This window comes from Anolis sagrei, chromosome X, assembly GCF_037176765.1.
Source record: "Anolis sagrei isolate rAnoSag1 chromosome X, rAnoSag1.mat, whole genome shotgun sequence".
Lineage (NCBI taxonomy): Eukaryota > Metazoa > Chordata > Lepidosauria > Squamata > Dactyloidae > Anolis > Anolis sagrei.
In genome coordinates, this window is record NC_090034.1 from 46,756,002 (window position 1) to 46,770,745 (window position 14,744).

Genomic DNA, 14,744 nt, shown 5'->3' on the forward strand with positions numbered 1-14,744 from the left:
TGTTGGCATTAACCTACATTTTACCTGGCTGCATTGTTGACCTCATAAAACAGGAGTGATCGTGTCTATCTACCCCAGCATTTCTCAACCTGGGGGTCGGGACCCCTGGGGGGGGGGTCATGAGGGAGTTTCAGAGGGGTCACTAAAGACCATCAGAAAACATATATTTCGGATGGTCTTTGAAACCCCTTTAGCAGAGAAGGTTGAAGATCTCTGCACCTGTCCTCCCACCAAAAGCCCTCCCACCAAAAACCCTCCTCTGCTGTGATTGGCTGGGCTCTTGGCCAAGGGGAGAACCGTTTCTGAGACTCCAAATAGGAGAGAGGAGAGCAGGCATGCTTGGAGCATGGCAGCATGGTGCATGCACATTTGCAGGTGAGGGAGAGCATGTGAGGCTGGATGGAGGCCTGCCCAGTGAGTCCCTTCAAGACATGGGGGTTCTGTGTAGGAAGTTTGGTCCAATTCTATTGTTGGTGGGGTTCAGAATGCTCTTTGATTGTAGGTGAACTATAAACCCGAGCAACTGTAACTCCCAAATGGCAAGGTCTATTTTCCCCAGACTCCACCAGTGTTCACATCTGGGCATACTGAGTATTCGTTTGGTCCAGATCCATCATTGTTTGAGTCCACAGTGCTCTCTGGATGTAGGTGAACTACAACTCCCAAACTCAAGGTCAGTTCCCACCAAACCCTTCCAGTATTTTCTGTTGGTCATGGGAGTTCTGTGTGCCCAGTTTGGTTCAATTCCATCATTGGTGGAGTTCAGAATGCTCTTTAATTATAGGTTATTTGTATATCCCAGCAACTACAACTCCCAATCCCACTAGTATTCAAATTTGGGCATATCTGATATCTGCGCCAAATTGAGTCCAGTGAATGAAAATACATCCTGCATACCTGATATTTGCATTACGATTCATGACAGTAGCAAAATTACAGTTAGTAATGAAAATAATTTTATGGTTGGGGGTCATCACAACATGAGGAACTGTTGAGAAACAGTGGAAGGTTGAGAAACACTGATCTAGCCTGATGCCAACTCTCCCTTATCCAAAATCTTTGAGACCAGAAGTATTTGGGATTCCTTCTGTATTTAGACATATGGAGGTGGGATCCAAATCTAAGCTCAAAATGCATTGATGTTTCCTATACACTTAGCTTGAAGGTCCTTTTAGGCAATATTTTAAAATAATATTGTGCACAGAACAATGTCGAACCATCAGAAAGCAACCCATTGTTGTTGCTGTTGTTGTTGTCATTTTGGATTGGTGAGTATTTTGAATGTTGGGATTCCAGATCAGCACTTGGGAGAAAGGTACTTGCCATCATGAAATGAGAAAGGAAGCGCCATCTCAGCAAACGTAATGGTGTTTTTAGGCCGAGTTTATTAATTTTTTTTGTCCCTTCTGGCAAAGTTTGAGGTTGGAATGACTACGGATCCCTTTTCTGGGCAATATTCTCCACCTGGAAGGCTCTGCCAGTGAGATATTCCACGAGTTCAGGCATCCAATCCCGGAGGAAGATGATGGGTTTGGTGGACCAGTAAGGATAGAAAACCTCCCGTTCTCTCAACATACCTCCCTTCACAATGGCCCGGGCGCATTCCATTTTTGGACTTGGTGACAATGATGTTTTGCCCTTCAGGACATTCACAGCCGTGTCTGTAGGGGAGAACGCAGGTAGGTTGAGGACAGGTTTGGGTGGTATTGGGGTCAAGGTGGGTGGAAGCTGGGTGCTTTGGCGTAGGTCTTACCTGTGTCGATGTACCCCAAAACTGCCACAGTGATGGGCAGCTCGGCTTTCAGGAGCCGAAGCTCAGTGCGCAAGCTGCTGTAGAAACCCTCCAATGCAAATTTACTAGCCGCGTACGGGACAGAGAACGGGGACGGGAGACGGCCTAGGAGAGAGAGGAAGCCACATTGGTTTTACAGAATTGGTTGCTTTGGAACGTCTAGTCCAACCACCTGCTTTGCTGAAGTACACAGCTGAAACACCCAAAAGAGGTGCCTGCCCAACCTTGGCTCAAGGACCTCCAAAGATGGAGAGCCCACCTCGATGCAGCCTTGTATAAATATTTGAGGGGAAGTCATAGGGAGGAGGGTGCAAGCTTGTTTTCTGCTGTTTTGGGGACTAGGACGCGGAACAATGGCTTCAAACTACAGGAAAGGAGATTCCACCTGAACATGAGGAAGAACTTCCTGACTGTGAGAGCTGTTCAGCAGTGGAACTCTCTGCCTCGGAGTGTGATGGAGGCTCCTTCTTTGGAGGCTTTTAAGCAGAGGCTGGATGGCCATCTGTTGCGGGTGCTTTGAATGCGATTTTTCTGCTTCTTGGCAGGGGACTGGATGGCCCACGAGGTCTCTTCAAACTCTATGATTCTGTATCCCTCCATGAAGCAGTTATCAGCTGGCATTGGGGACCATCCATGATTTGGATTTTATCTGAGAATCGAGGAATCCGCCAAACTCATAGACAGAGGTCTAGGACCTTACCACATTGGGATATACGCCATTGTGATACTCTGGACACGATTCCAAACAGGTCCTATCACATGATGTTCTGTCAGGAATCTGTTGGACTCTGTCTGCAAAATGTCACAGAAATGGAGTACTTGCATACAGGATTCTAATCCTGTTTTTTGATTTACTATGATTTTATATGTTTCCGAGGAGCTGTTTTTACATACGATCAGAAAATCAGCATGCATTTCGTCAGCTAAAATCTCATAAGAACAGGAGTTCAAAATGTCCAGTCTACATCACTGCACAATATTTAGATTTTTCTAAAAAATGATGTAGGGAGGTATTAGAATGGATTGGGAGGAGCCAGCCTTCCTTGTTGTGAGGTGTCAAAACACAGCATTTTCAAATGGTAAACATCGAACAAATCAGTTGTGATGGGGAGAGCATGTATCCTGTCTAAATACAGTATGCATCCAGTTCTAAAAAATATACAGGATGCATACTGATATAAATGGATTCTATCCCAATGTGATAAGGTATTTAGCGACCATCGTAGCTGTGGTGGAACGTTGCCTCAGAAGAGCAGCATTCTATATCTACTTCACTAGGTAACCTTCTCTGGCTTGCCATCTCTGTTCCATCAAAAGTGATGGGGCTTCCCTCCCCCCCCCCCAGGCATGTAGCCCGGGGGGGGGGGGGGCTTTGGGGGCTTCAGCCCCCCCCAAAAGTTTTTGATGGTGGTCTGCGAAAAGGCCTTACTGGTACATTATTTGAACTGTTACGTTTATTCATATCATGATCTGATCACCATGCTCAATATATCTCATATGCATGGGGGTATTGGGGTAACGATACAAAAGGTTTGCTAGGGTAGACCATCTTTCACTCAGACTCAGCCCCCCCTGAATCAAACTCAGCCCCCCCCCCCCCCCGAATCAAAATCCTGGCTACGGGCCTGCCTCCCCCCATCCCGATTATGCTCCCAGCTACTGGGACTGAACCCTTGTTTAACCAGCTGGAGGTGCTTTTTCCTACCGGCCATGGAAGACACGACGATGACGCTCCCCCGAGACTCCTGCAACATGTCCAGGGCTGAAAGTGTGAGCTGGACGTAGCTGAAGAAGTTGACCCTCATGGTCTCGATAACTTGCTCCAGGTCCCATTGGAAGGGGCCAAACGGAAAGGTTTTGCCCACGTGGTTCAGGATCAGGTGGTCCAGGCCCCCTGGCATACAAGAAAAGGGCACAAAAGGTGCTCAGGGCAACCCAGGGTGACGACAGCCCCAAAGCAAACCCTGTGCCAGTGTATTGGCATTGCTTGCCTTAGCCCCCTTGCCATTTCATACATTCTCTGCCTCGTTGTTTACCATTTTACATAATGGGCACCATGTTACAATGCCATGGTATATAATGGGCATCTGTGGATTTTGGTATCTATGGGAGGCTTCTGGAACCAAACCTCAGTGCATACCAAAGGCATGGAATACACTTGTATTTGGGGTCGGATGGTTTCTCTGCTGTTTCTTGACTCAACCTACTGCCAATTGGCAAGCTCTCTCTTATGTAAATCCCACTGATTTGGTGGGTCTACTTGAGTTGAAGCAAATAACAGGACTTTCTGACAGTTATTGGTGTCATCGGCTGTATGACACTTATCTATTGGCAAATATGATGGGCCCTGCGAAGGACACAGGTCAGCGTTATGCTGTGAGCAGCTGAACATACACAAGTCTAAAAGGATTAGCAGACTCAGAACAACTGGGAAAGATTTATGCTCAGTGGCTACAAGGAATGCCAAGAAGGGGCATTGAGCATGGCATAGGAAACATACCTTCTCATTATTCAGTTACTCCTCTGACTTCCCACTTTTCCATCTGCTTTTCAATTCTCCTGGTTTCTCCCTCCTCCTTTCTCACATGATCATCGGCTTACCCCCTTTGCTGCAAACTTTGTCCACTGTTCATATTCAGGAAGAGGAGAATCATGCCCTTCCCAGTACACTCTGGCAAAAGCAAACTGCGGCAGCCTCGCCTAGTTTCTTTGTTCTGCATTAATAATGTTATTAACTCATTAATATGCAAACCTGCAATTGGAGAGTCTTCTAGTGGATTGTTTGGCTTATAGTGGTGTGCAAAGATCGATTTAAATCGAATGACTGCCAAGCTAGAGGTTTGGGCCTGGATATTGGGCAAAGGGCAAGATTGGACTATTGCAATGCGCTCTATGTGGGGCTGCCCTTGAAGACGGCCTGGAAATTTCAATTGGTCCAACAAGAGGCAGCCAGACTACTAACTGGTGCGAATTACAGGGAGCGGTCAACCCCCCTGTTTAAGGAGCTCCATTGGCTGCCGTTTATTTTCTGGTCTCAATTCAAGGTGCAGGTTCTTACCTACAAAGTCCTGAACGGTTTGGGACCCACCCTACCTGCACGACCGCATTTCCATCTACGAACCTACACCATCTCTTCGATCCTCCAGAGAGGCCCTTCTATCGCTCCTGCCCCAATAGCAAGCTTGACTTGTGGGGATGAGGGAGAGGGCATTCTCTGTGGTGGCCCCTCGGCTCTGGAATTCTCCCCCAGAGATATTAGGCAAGCCCCCACCCTGGCAGTCTTTAGGAAGAGCCTGAGAACTTGGCTGTTCCAGTGTGCCTTCAATGATTGAATGTATAATAATCCCTGACTAAACTCTACATAAAATATCCTCAGTAGCACGTTATTTTACCTGTTGTGCAATTAAACCCTACCCTATCCCCCGGATCCCCTGTCCTGATACATTACATTAATACATTACATTGCCCTCTCACCCAGTGTTTTACATTTTAATCTTTGCAATTGGTCCTGCCTACTGTGATCAATTCTCTGTGTTTTAATGTTCTTATTTTATATTGCTGCTCTGTTTATTTATATTGATTTTGTATCTTATGTTGTTTTTTATTTTCTTATTTCCTGTTGGGTTCTTGTGTTATATTGTTTTACTGTATTGCCGGGCGTGGACTCATGTAAGCTGCCTCAAGTCCCCATGGGGAGATGGTGGCGGGGTATAAATGAAATATTATTATTATTATTATTATTGGCTCTTTACCCATTGCATCCTTGGTTTCCTTGATCACTTTTTGGGCTTCTGTCATATTGCTCATGTCTGCCACAACGAACTGAGCAGAGCTGGCTCCCAAATCGAGACACTTTTGGACCACCTAGAAAAAATGGGGAATACAAATAGAGGGAGATATCCCAAAAGACCTCCAGGTATATATTCTAAAGTGTTGGATGACTTTGAGATCCACAGAGAGAATACTTCTCTAGGAATGCCTAGTTCCTCCAACAAATGTAAGCTGGCCTGAGTTTCAGATTGGGGCAATGTGGATGGAGATGGTATTAATAATAATAATAATTAAAAAAAAATAGTATCACCTCCTGGAGTTGCTTCTCCCTTCGGGCTGTCAGCATCACGTGGGCTCCCATCCGCGCCAATTCATAGGCAATTTGCTCCCCGATCCCCATGCTTGAACCCGTCACCAGGATGCGTTTCCCGCGCACCATGTCTGTATATGCGGAAGAGGAACAAATCATGCTAATGTTCCTTATCTGGGAGACCAGGAGCCACACCAGGATCGGATGCAGAGATTTCCTCACAAGGTGGAGACCAAAGAGCGGAGTTTGTATCCTGGCTCCATTACAAAGCTCTGGGCTAAGGCACACCACAACAACGGCTGCCTTTTTCGCTGTATTATCTAAGGCGATGGCACAACTTTGGCATACCTTCGGTGAAGGGTTTCTCACGGTAGAAATGGTAAGCGCAGAGGGCCACCAGGAGAGAGAAGAGGATCCAGCGGGCCACCATGGTTGCCTCTGGGATTAATCATTAAACTTTATTTGCCCTTGATAAGAGCAAAATCCAGAGTCTCCCTGATTTAACCCATTCTTTGCCCAGAGGGAAGCCGAGGGTAGTTTCCAAAACCCAAGAGTTCAAATAGTCCCAAATAGAGGCTATGAAGGAATGAGGGAAGGTCCTGAAATGCCAAGATATAGAATCTTGGAGCCCTTCCACACAGCCCTATATCTCAGAATATCAAGGCAGAAAATCCCACATTATCTCAGTGTGGACTCAGATAACCCAGTTCAAAGCCGATGTTGTGGGATTTTCTGCCTTGATATTCTGAGATATAGGGCTGTGTGGAAGGGCCCATAGAATAATAGAGTGGGAAGAGACCACATGGGGCATCCAGTCAAACCCCTTGCCACAAAGGAAAATCACAATCAAATCACCCCAACAGATGGCTATCCAGCCTGTTTAAAAGACTCCAAAGAAAATAAGGAGATTCCACTGGACTCCAGGGTCTCTTCCACATAGCCCTATATCCCAGAATATGAAGGCAGAAAATCCCACAATATCTGCTTTAAACTGGGATATCTGAGTCCACACTCGGATACTATGGGATTTTCTGCCTTGATATTCTGGGATATAGGGCTGTGTGGAAGGGCCCCAAGGCAGAAAGTTCTACTGTTGAACAGCTCTTCTTAGTCAAGAAATTCTTCCTAATGTTCGGGTGGAATCTCTTTTCCTATAATTTGAACCCATGACTCCACTGAGTCCTAGTCTCAAGGGCAGCAGAAAACAATCCTGCTTCCTCCTGACATTCTTTCACATATTTATACATGACTCTCATGTCTCCTCTCAGCCTTCTCTTCTGCAGGCTAAACAGACCCAGTTCTTTAAGACGCTCCTCAGAGGGATTATTTATGGTCTCCAGACCTTTGATCCATTTAGTTGCCCTCTTCTGGACACCTTTCAGCTCCGAGTAAATCTCTCTTTTAAATTGTGGGGGCCAAAATTAGTCACAGTATAATAATAATAATAATAATAATAATAATAATAATAATACTTTATTTATCCTCTGCCTCCATCTCCCTCCATCTCCTCAAGGGACTCGGAGCGGCTTACATGAGGCCAAGCCCAACAACACATCAATAACAAGAAAGCAATAAACAAAAAATATACCAACAATACAGTTAAATAAATCACATATAAACATTAACATGCAATGACTGTTTCATGTCATGGAATGCAACAGTTAGGGTGGTCTATGCTGTCGGATTTCCAATTTCTATGTCTGGTTGTAAATGACGGACTGTAAAGACAACAGAAAGGAAGAGAATTCACTCATCTGAAATGCAGCCCAAACCCTTGGGGATGTTTTTGTGAGTAGCTTTGGCCCCATCCACTTTGGGTTCCACCCAGAGCCTCAAAATGTTACTCTTTTGCCTATTATATGGACATCTCAATCTGGGCCAGTCATTACCCTGAAAGTGGCAGATCTCTGAAGCTAAGCAGGGTAATCCCTGGTTAGGATTTGAATGGGAGGCCAACAAGCTCCCTGAGGCCATTGTTCAGAGCAAGGAACTGGCTGAACCACCTCTGGAGATTCCTGGCCTAAGAACACCCTATGAAATGCATGCAATCACCATAAGCGGACCGTGACCTGAAGGCTTCCATAGGAAAAGGGAGGTGTCTGGGTTGGCTTGGCAATTGTCCCAGATCTGTCCTCCTTGCTCTAGCTCCCACTTGTTTGGTCTTGAGTCTACGTGACGTTCCTCAACCGTCCCTTCAAGCTTTCCCCAATGAAAGGAGGCAGAAGGCATTTTGGGCATCTTCTCCCTCTATGGTCTTTGAGTGATGTTGCACCAAGCCACACCAGACAAGACACCCCTGTCCCCCTACCGTTCCCCAAAAGTGTATGACAAAAGCAAGAACCCAAAGCAGAGCTCAAGGAGTTTATATGGAGAACACAAAGAAGCTCAGAGAAATCGGTTCCTGGGGGTGGCACCTCTTGACCGCTTTGCCACTAAATCTGTTTTCGGAACAGGTGGGCCCTGGAGATAGAAACAAAGAGTAGATGCTTAATTGGAGTAACAACAAATGTGACCTGCCAAGACCCGCCTCCCTCTAGCTGCACTTTCCAAAAGAGGCCTAAAAGATGTCAATTTTCTTCTACAGTCCTTCTTGAAAGGATCCACCAAGAAAACTCAAAGTTATCAGGGAGAGTATGGCACATTGGGATACTTTAGGGCAACAGTTGTTGCACATTTCAACACATACTGTGTGATTGGGAGGGGCAAATGGAGCAGTGATGGTTTCATTTTCCCCAAATCATGGGGTTTTAGGTCTCGAAAACAGGGTCCCAAACCATCTGTGCTCCATGGTTTGCCTTTCTGCCCCTACTGTACAGAATGGTAAGACTTTCAGACCCAAAGGGCTGCTTTGGAGTCTTGGGGGATGACATCAGCCTATGGCTTTGTAGAGATTGTGATTTATGGGCTGCACTTTGGTGCCATCCTCACCTGGGCAAAGCTCTGTACTCCCAATGCAATGCTTTCCTTCAATAGTTTGCTTCTAGGTGTGCCAAGTTGGGTTACTCGAGGACGATGGACGGCAGCAGCTCCCCGCAGCGCAAACTCAGCTTCAGGGTGGCAAAGCCGTCAGCCCTTGTTGCACCAATGTTGACGATGGCCATGGGTTGCTTCCGGTCACGGGCGGCGAGGGCAAATTTGTATGCTGAGTAGACCTGTCAGGACACAAACCCAGAGACAAGTCTTGCACCGAGGGAGCTTTTGTCTCATAGAATCATAGAATATTAGAGTTGGAAGAGAACACACGGGCCATGTAGTCCAACCCACTGGCATGCAGGAAAAGTACAATCAAAGTATCCCGGACAGATGGTCATCAAGCCTCTGTTTAAAAGTTTCCAAGGAAGGAGCTTCCACCAGACTCTGATGCAGAGAGTTCCACTGCTAAACAGCTCATGGTCAGGAAGTTCTTCCTCATGTTCAGGTGGAATCTTCTTTGAATCCAGTGCTCCTAGTCCTAGTTCCTTATAACAACATTTCACATATTTGTATATGGCTCTCATGTCTCCTCTCAACCTTCTGCAGGCTAAACATACCCAGTTCTTTAAGATGCTCCTGATGGTCTCCAGACCTTTGATCATTTTAGTTGCCTTTCTCTGGACACCTTCCAGCTTGTCAATATCTCTTTTGAACTGTGCTGCTCAGAATTGGACACAGTGTGATTCCAAGTAAAGAGGTCTGACCAAAGCAGAAGAGAGAGGCATCATGGCTTCCCTGGATCTAGCCACTAGACTCCTTTTGATGCAGCCCAAAATCCCATTGGCTTTTAAAGATGCTGCATCACACTCTTGGCTCATGTTCAGCTTCCTCTCCATGAAGACTCCCAAGACCTTTTTCATGCGTACTGTTGTGGAGACAGGCATCACACACCCTGTATCTTTGCATTTTGTTTTTTTTCTGCCTAAGTGTCGTACCTTACATTTGTCCTTGTTGACATTCATTTTGTTAGTTTTGGCCAATTAGCTTTCTAATCTGTTGAGGTCATTTTGAATTCTGATCCTGTCCTTTGGAGTATTAGCCATCCCTCCCAATTTGGTCCCATCTGAACACTTGATCAGCCTGCTCACTAAACCTTCATCCAAATCACGAATAAAGATGTTGAACAGAACTGGGCCCAGGACCGAACCCTCTTCATGGCACTCCACTAGTCACTTCTTTCCAGGGTGAAGAAGATGAACAATTGCGGAGAAGTTCGGTCGCTTAACCAATTCCAGTTCCATCTAATAGTAGTATTGCCTAGCCCACATTTGACTAGTTTGCTTGAAAGAAGGTCATGCGGGATTTTGTTGAAGGCCTTCCTGAATGGGATGGGCAACCCATCATCCAACTCCCTAAGTCCCCATCCCCAAAAGTCTTGGCACTCTCCAAATTGGGCAGCAAGCTACACTGGCAAATTGGAAAGTTTCCGGCCAACAATGGACTCAACCTGTGGTGGAATTGTTAGCATTGGAAGGTGGTACCTACGGACCTGCAGTGAGGAGCCGGCTACCAGGACGGCATCTGCTTCGGCCAGGCGCTGGTACACAAAATCCACTGTCTCCTTGCGCACAGTGTCCCCAAAAAAGGTCACGTCGGGCTTAAGGGGTCCGCCACATCGGTTGCAAGGGGGGACCTGGAAGGTGCACACTTGCTCCTCCGAGAGGAAAACGTCGCCGTCCGGGGCCACGCCGTGGGCCTCAGCTTGCCAGGTGGGGTTCAAGGCCTCAAAGCGCACCTGGAGTTCCTCCCGGGAGGTTGGGTCACCACAGTCAAGGCACAAGACCCTGCGGAACGAAAAGTCACCAGGAAAAACATCAGGAGCATCAAAATAGACCAAGTAATACCAATACTACTACTACTACTAATAATACAATATATAATTGCCAATTTCTTCTGTTCTAAGATGCGCCCCCTGTATAAACATCTCAAATTAATTTATAATAATAAAATTTATGATTATTGTGTTATAATAATAATAATAATAATAATAATAACACTATGTAACAAATTTTGAAAAATGTGTGATTTCCTGTCTAATTATGCGGTACTTCCTTTGAAAGCAGTTGTTATACTCCAGAAATGTCATTTTGGTGGCTGCCACAAACTAGGTTGAATTGGTTGAGACTGGATAAGATATTGATTGAAAAATCATAGGAAAAGGTGCTGCCGAATGTCCTGCAAAAACAAAGTTTTTGCAATTGAACAAACTTTTCCCTTGTTTTTATGAAAGTACCAATTAGGAAATGACATTTATAACCCAGGAACAAAAATCATGCTACCTAATGTTGTTGTCATCATCCCACTTTCCTCTCTTAAATAAGATTCAGGGCCCTTTCACACAGCCATATAATCCAGAATATCAAGGCAGAAGATCCTACAAGATCTGCTTTGAACTGGGTTATCTGAGTCCACACTGCTATATATAACCCAGTTCAAAGCAGGAAATGTGGGATTTTATTCAGGGGCTACAGGACCCTTCCATGCTGAAATATAACCCAGAATATCAAGACAGAATCCACAATATTTTCTTTGCACTTCCGAGCACCTCACTAATGCGACAGATCCTAGGATTCCTTCCTTCCATCTCTCTTCTTTCTTTCTTTCCCACCTTTCTGGCTTCCAGTTCAAGGGGGGCTAAAGTGGGCTAACTAGGTCATGTGGATGAGTCGGTATTGCCTACCTGTGTGTGCAGCCATGGAGCTCGGTCAGGCGCCGGCTGCCCGCCTTGGCATGGAGAGCATCGACATTCTGGGTCACCAGCCAGTGAAGCTTGCCCATCTGCTCCCAGCGCTGGAGGGCCAAGTGGCCATTGTTGGGCTGATGGGAGGAAAACTGGGGCCAACCCACGAAGTTGCGGGCCCAGTAGCGCTGGCGGGCCTTGGCGCTGCGCAGGAACTCGGCGTGCTGGACGGGGCGTCGGTCGGTCCGGGCGTAGAGGCCCACCCCTTCAGAGCGGTAATCCGGGATGCCCGACTCGGTGGAGATGCCGGCGCCGGTGAGGACAAAGAGCCTCTGAGCACTGGCCACAAACTCCTGCAATTTTTGGAGCTCTAGAGGGTCCACTGGCGGGCAAGCAGGCACAAAGGCCAAGGTTGGCGCTGAGGGGGCCACCGAGGAGCAGGCCCTGAGGGACCAATGGAGTCCAAAGAAGCTGGCTTCGGAGGTCTTCAGGGCAAAGGTAAGGCTCATCTAGGGCAGGAAAGGAGAAGGAAGGTGGCAGCTGGGGGTCTTACCTGGACTCCAATGATGTGTGTCTACTTGGGATGTCCGACCCATTAAAAAAATGGTTCAAAAGTCACTACAAAACTGGGGGGGAGCTGGTGCTTCGTTTCTAAAGTATAGTTAGTGAAAAATTTGTTACTATAATTACTCTAATTGGGGGAAACTTCAGGGTCCCCTATCTCCCTCATTTTTAAAAGCTATTGGAGTGAAACTTGCTACAATGGTAGAACACATTTACCACTCTTAGCTCACCCAATTTCAGAATGTTTCACATATCCACGGATTTTGGGGGAATTTTCAAAGTTTTTATAAATAACATTTTTAAAAACCCACAAAAGCAATCTCCTTGAATTTTATCTACAACACTCAAGATAACCAGGGCATCAATTCCCAGAAGTTTCAGAAAAATTCACACATCTACTGATTTTTGGGGATTTTTAAAAGTTTAGACAAAAACAATTTATCCCCCCCAAAAGTGAAAACAGCAATCTCTTTGAATGCTTGTCTATCTTTATGACACAGAATTAACCACATAACTTCAGCTTAGTGCAGATTTATATTAGTATTAACTTACTTTAGTCCTCTTTGCAGATTCAATAATTTTATTTATTATTATTAGACTGACTCTAAATGACTGGCGGGTCTGGCACCACGAGATGCAGGGCCAACCTTAAGAAATGGGGCTACAAGCAGAATCCACGACATGCGAGTGTGAAGAAGAGCAAACCACTGACCACCTATTACAATGCAACCTGAGCCCTGCCACACACACAATGGAGGACCTTCTTGCATCAACACCAGAGGCACTCCACGTGGCCAGCTACTGGTCAAAGGATATTTAATAGTATGCCAAGTTTGCAAACTTTGTGTTTTTTTATAAATACAATACAACTGTTTGCTTTGCTCCTGACATGATAAATAAATAAATACTGGCTGCTGCAGCCCTCATTGGGGCTTTCTGATGCTGAGTACTGCATTCTGGGAAATGTAGTTGAAGGCAGGGCCTTGTGTATTCTCTGCCACAGGGGGCCTCACCTTCCCAAACTACATTTCCCAAAATTCTGTGTTCTCAGTCTCCCACGCATTCACTTTGCAGTCCCACCCCCAGTGCCTTCCTTCTGGTGATGGGCCAAAGAAAAACAGGATTGGTTTTGAAAACACTTCATGATCTCTTGGTTTCACCAAAGTTGCTTAATGCTTATTCTGAAAATTAAACTGACCTTGGGAGGCATCTGAATGCTACAGAATCTTAACAAAAATGATTGGGGAGTGTTTCGATTCTTAAATTCCCTCCACCTTTCCTGCATGGGTCTAATATTTATTTATTTATTTATCACTAGCTGCCCTCCTGCCACACGTTGCTGTGGCCCAGTCTGGTGATCTGGAATATAAAGTAATGAGAAAGTGTTGGTTTCTAATATATGTAACGCGTGGCAGGGGACAGCTAGTATAATATAATATATAATATATAAAATGTATGTATAATATTGATGTATAATATAATGTGATGTATAATATTGATTCGTACGCAGGAATCTAACAAAGTTGGCCCGAAAAACGCATTAAAAACGAACATTTGCACACCCCTAGTGTCTACAGTGCAGAACTGATGCAGTTTGAGACCAATTTGGCCAGCTGGGAGTTGGCGTTTGGTGCAATCTTTGGGTGCCTCTATACTGCAGAATGACCCCACTAGTTTGACCCCACTTGAACTGCCCTGGAATCAAGGGAGTTGTAGTTTGGTGAGTTGTAGTTTCTTGGGCAGAAAAGGCTCGAGTTATTCAAAGTTGGGGTTGTTTATTATTATTGTTATGATGATGATCATGATTATTATTGGATTTGGCCCTTAAAGTCCTGGGGTGAGTCTACACTGGGGAATGAATGCAGTTTGACCCCACTCGAACTGCCCTGGCTCAATGATATGAAATCAAGGGAGTTGTAGTTTGGTGAGGCATCAGCACTCTTGATCAGAAAATGCTCTAATTATTCAAAGTATATTATTATTAGAGCATTATAAAATGCTCTGGTTATTCAAAGTATATTATTATTTTATGTATTTATTATTAATTTATTGTTATTATTATTGGGTTTGGCCCTTAAAGTCCTGGGGTGAGTCTCCACTGCAGAATGAATGCAGTTTGACCTTGCTTTAACTGCCGTGGTTCAATGCTATGGGATCCTGGGAGTTGTAGTTTGGGAAGGTTCTTAGCCCTTCAGCAAACTACAACTCCCGAGATCGCACAGCAGGGAGCCAAGGCAGTTCAAGTGGGGCCATTCTACAGTGGCGACGCGCTCCTGAGCTGAGGAGGCTCAAGACCTTGGGAAACTACATTTCCCAGGAGCCCATCGCTTGCCAAACTGGACCTATCCCACAACGTAGATCATACCTACAGAAAGGGAGACCCTATCCTCGGCTCAGCATCTGTCTTGTCTCCGGATCAAACCCACCGATCCCTTTCCCCAATACTTACTTCTCCCGATCCCGGGCAACTTGATCGCTCTATTGCGCAGGCGCGGAGGCCGTTAGCGCGGAGGCTGCTGGGGAAAGTAGTTTTCTACAGGTAGGTCCGGGAAACTACAACTCCCAGGGTCCACTGGGGGACAACAGCTGTGGACTGCAATCTGTCTTGCTTTGAAACTGCAATATATGGCAGTGTAGATGGGGCCAGTGTTGTA

At 45.8% G+C, this 14,744-nt stretch overlaps 2 protein-coding genes across 3 annotated transcripts; both read right to left on the reverse strand.

Moving 5' to 3' along the window:
• Positions 1 to 1,365: 1,365 nt before the first annotated feature.
• LOC132781257 (hydroxysteroid 11-beta-dehydrogenase 1-like protein B) lies at positions 1,366 to 6,545 on the reverse strand. The gene is made up of 6 exons (XM_060785357.2): positions 6,222 to 6,545; positions 5,874 to 6,004; positions 5,545 to 5,656; positions 3,498 to 3,686; positions 1,754 to 1,897; positions 1,366 to 1,661 (listed from the first exon to the last, which is right to left on the reverse strand). The coding sequence occupies exons 1-6, from the start codon at positions 6,301 to 6,303 to the stop codon at positions 1,432 to 1,434; spliced, it is 888 nt and encodes a 295-aa protein (XP_060641340.2). The 5' UTR covers positions 6,304 to 6,545; the 3' UTR covers positions 1,366 to 1,431.
• A 779-nt stretch (positions 6,546 to 7,324) lies between these two features.
• On the reverse strand, positions 7,325 to 14,581 carry SIRT4 (sirtuin 4). 2 transcript variants are annotated; one of them, XM_060785358.2, is made up of 5 exons: positions 14,540 to 14,581; positions 11,527 to 12,035; positions 10,336 to 10,630; positions 8,802 to 9,025; positions 7,325 to 8,333 (listed from the first exon to the last, which is right to left on the reverse strand). In XM_060785358.2, the coding sequence occupies exons 2-4, from the start codon at positions 12,033 to 12,035 to the stop codon at positions 8,873 to 8,875; spliced, it is 957 nt and encodes a 318-aa protein (XP_060641341.2). In that variant the 5' UTR covers positions 14,540 to 14,581; the 3' UTR covers positions 7,325 to 8,333; positions 8,802 to 8,872. The 2 variants fall into 2 exon arrangements, with proteins under 2 accessions (XP_060641341.2, XP_067329397.1); XM_067473296.1 differs by lacking the exon at positions 14,540 to 14,581 and adding an exon at positions 14,456 to 14,533.
• Positions 14,582 to 14,744: the final 163 nt, after the last annotated feature.

What these genes read in the sequence shown, in the direction of transcription:
- SIRT4 (XM_060785358.2), bottom strand. Translation starts at nt 12,035, where the DNA reads ATGAGCCTTACCTTTGCCCTGAAGACCTCCGAAGCCAGCTTCTTTGGA. An exon ending in CTCCATGGCTGCACACACAG is followed by an intron (nt 10,631 to 11,526) that starts GTAGGCAATACC and finishes TTCGTTCCGCAG; the next exon opens with GGTCTTGTGCCTTGACTGTG. An exon ending in TAGCCGGCTCCTCACTGCAG is followed by an intron (nt 9,026 to 10,335) that starts GTCCGTAGGTAC and finishes GTGTCCTGACAG; the next exon opens with GTCTACTCAGCATACAAATT.
- LOC132781257 (XM_060785357.2), bottom strand. Translation starts at nt 6,303, where the DNA reads ATGGTGGCCCGCTGGATCCTCTTCTCTCTCCTGGTGGCCCTCTGCGCT. An exon ending in GGAAACCAAGGATGCAATGG is followed by an intron (nt 3,687 to 5,544) that starts GTAAAGAGCCAA and finishes CTTGTATGCCAG; the next exon opens with GGGGCCTGGACCACCTGATC. An exon ending in TTTGGGGTACATCGACACAG is followed by an intron (nt 1,662 to 1,753) that starts GTAAGACCTACG and finishes TCTCCCCTACAG; the next exon opens with ACACGGCTGTGAATGTCCTG.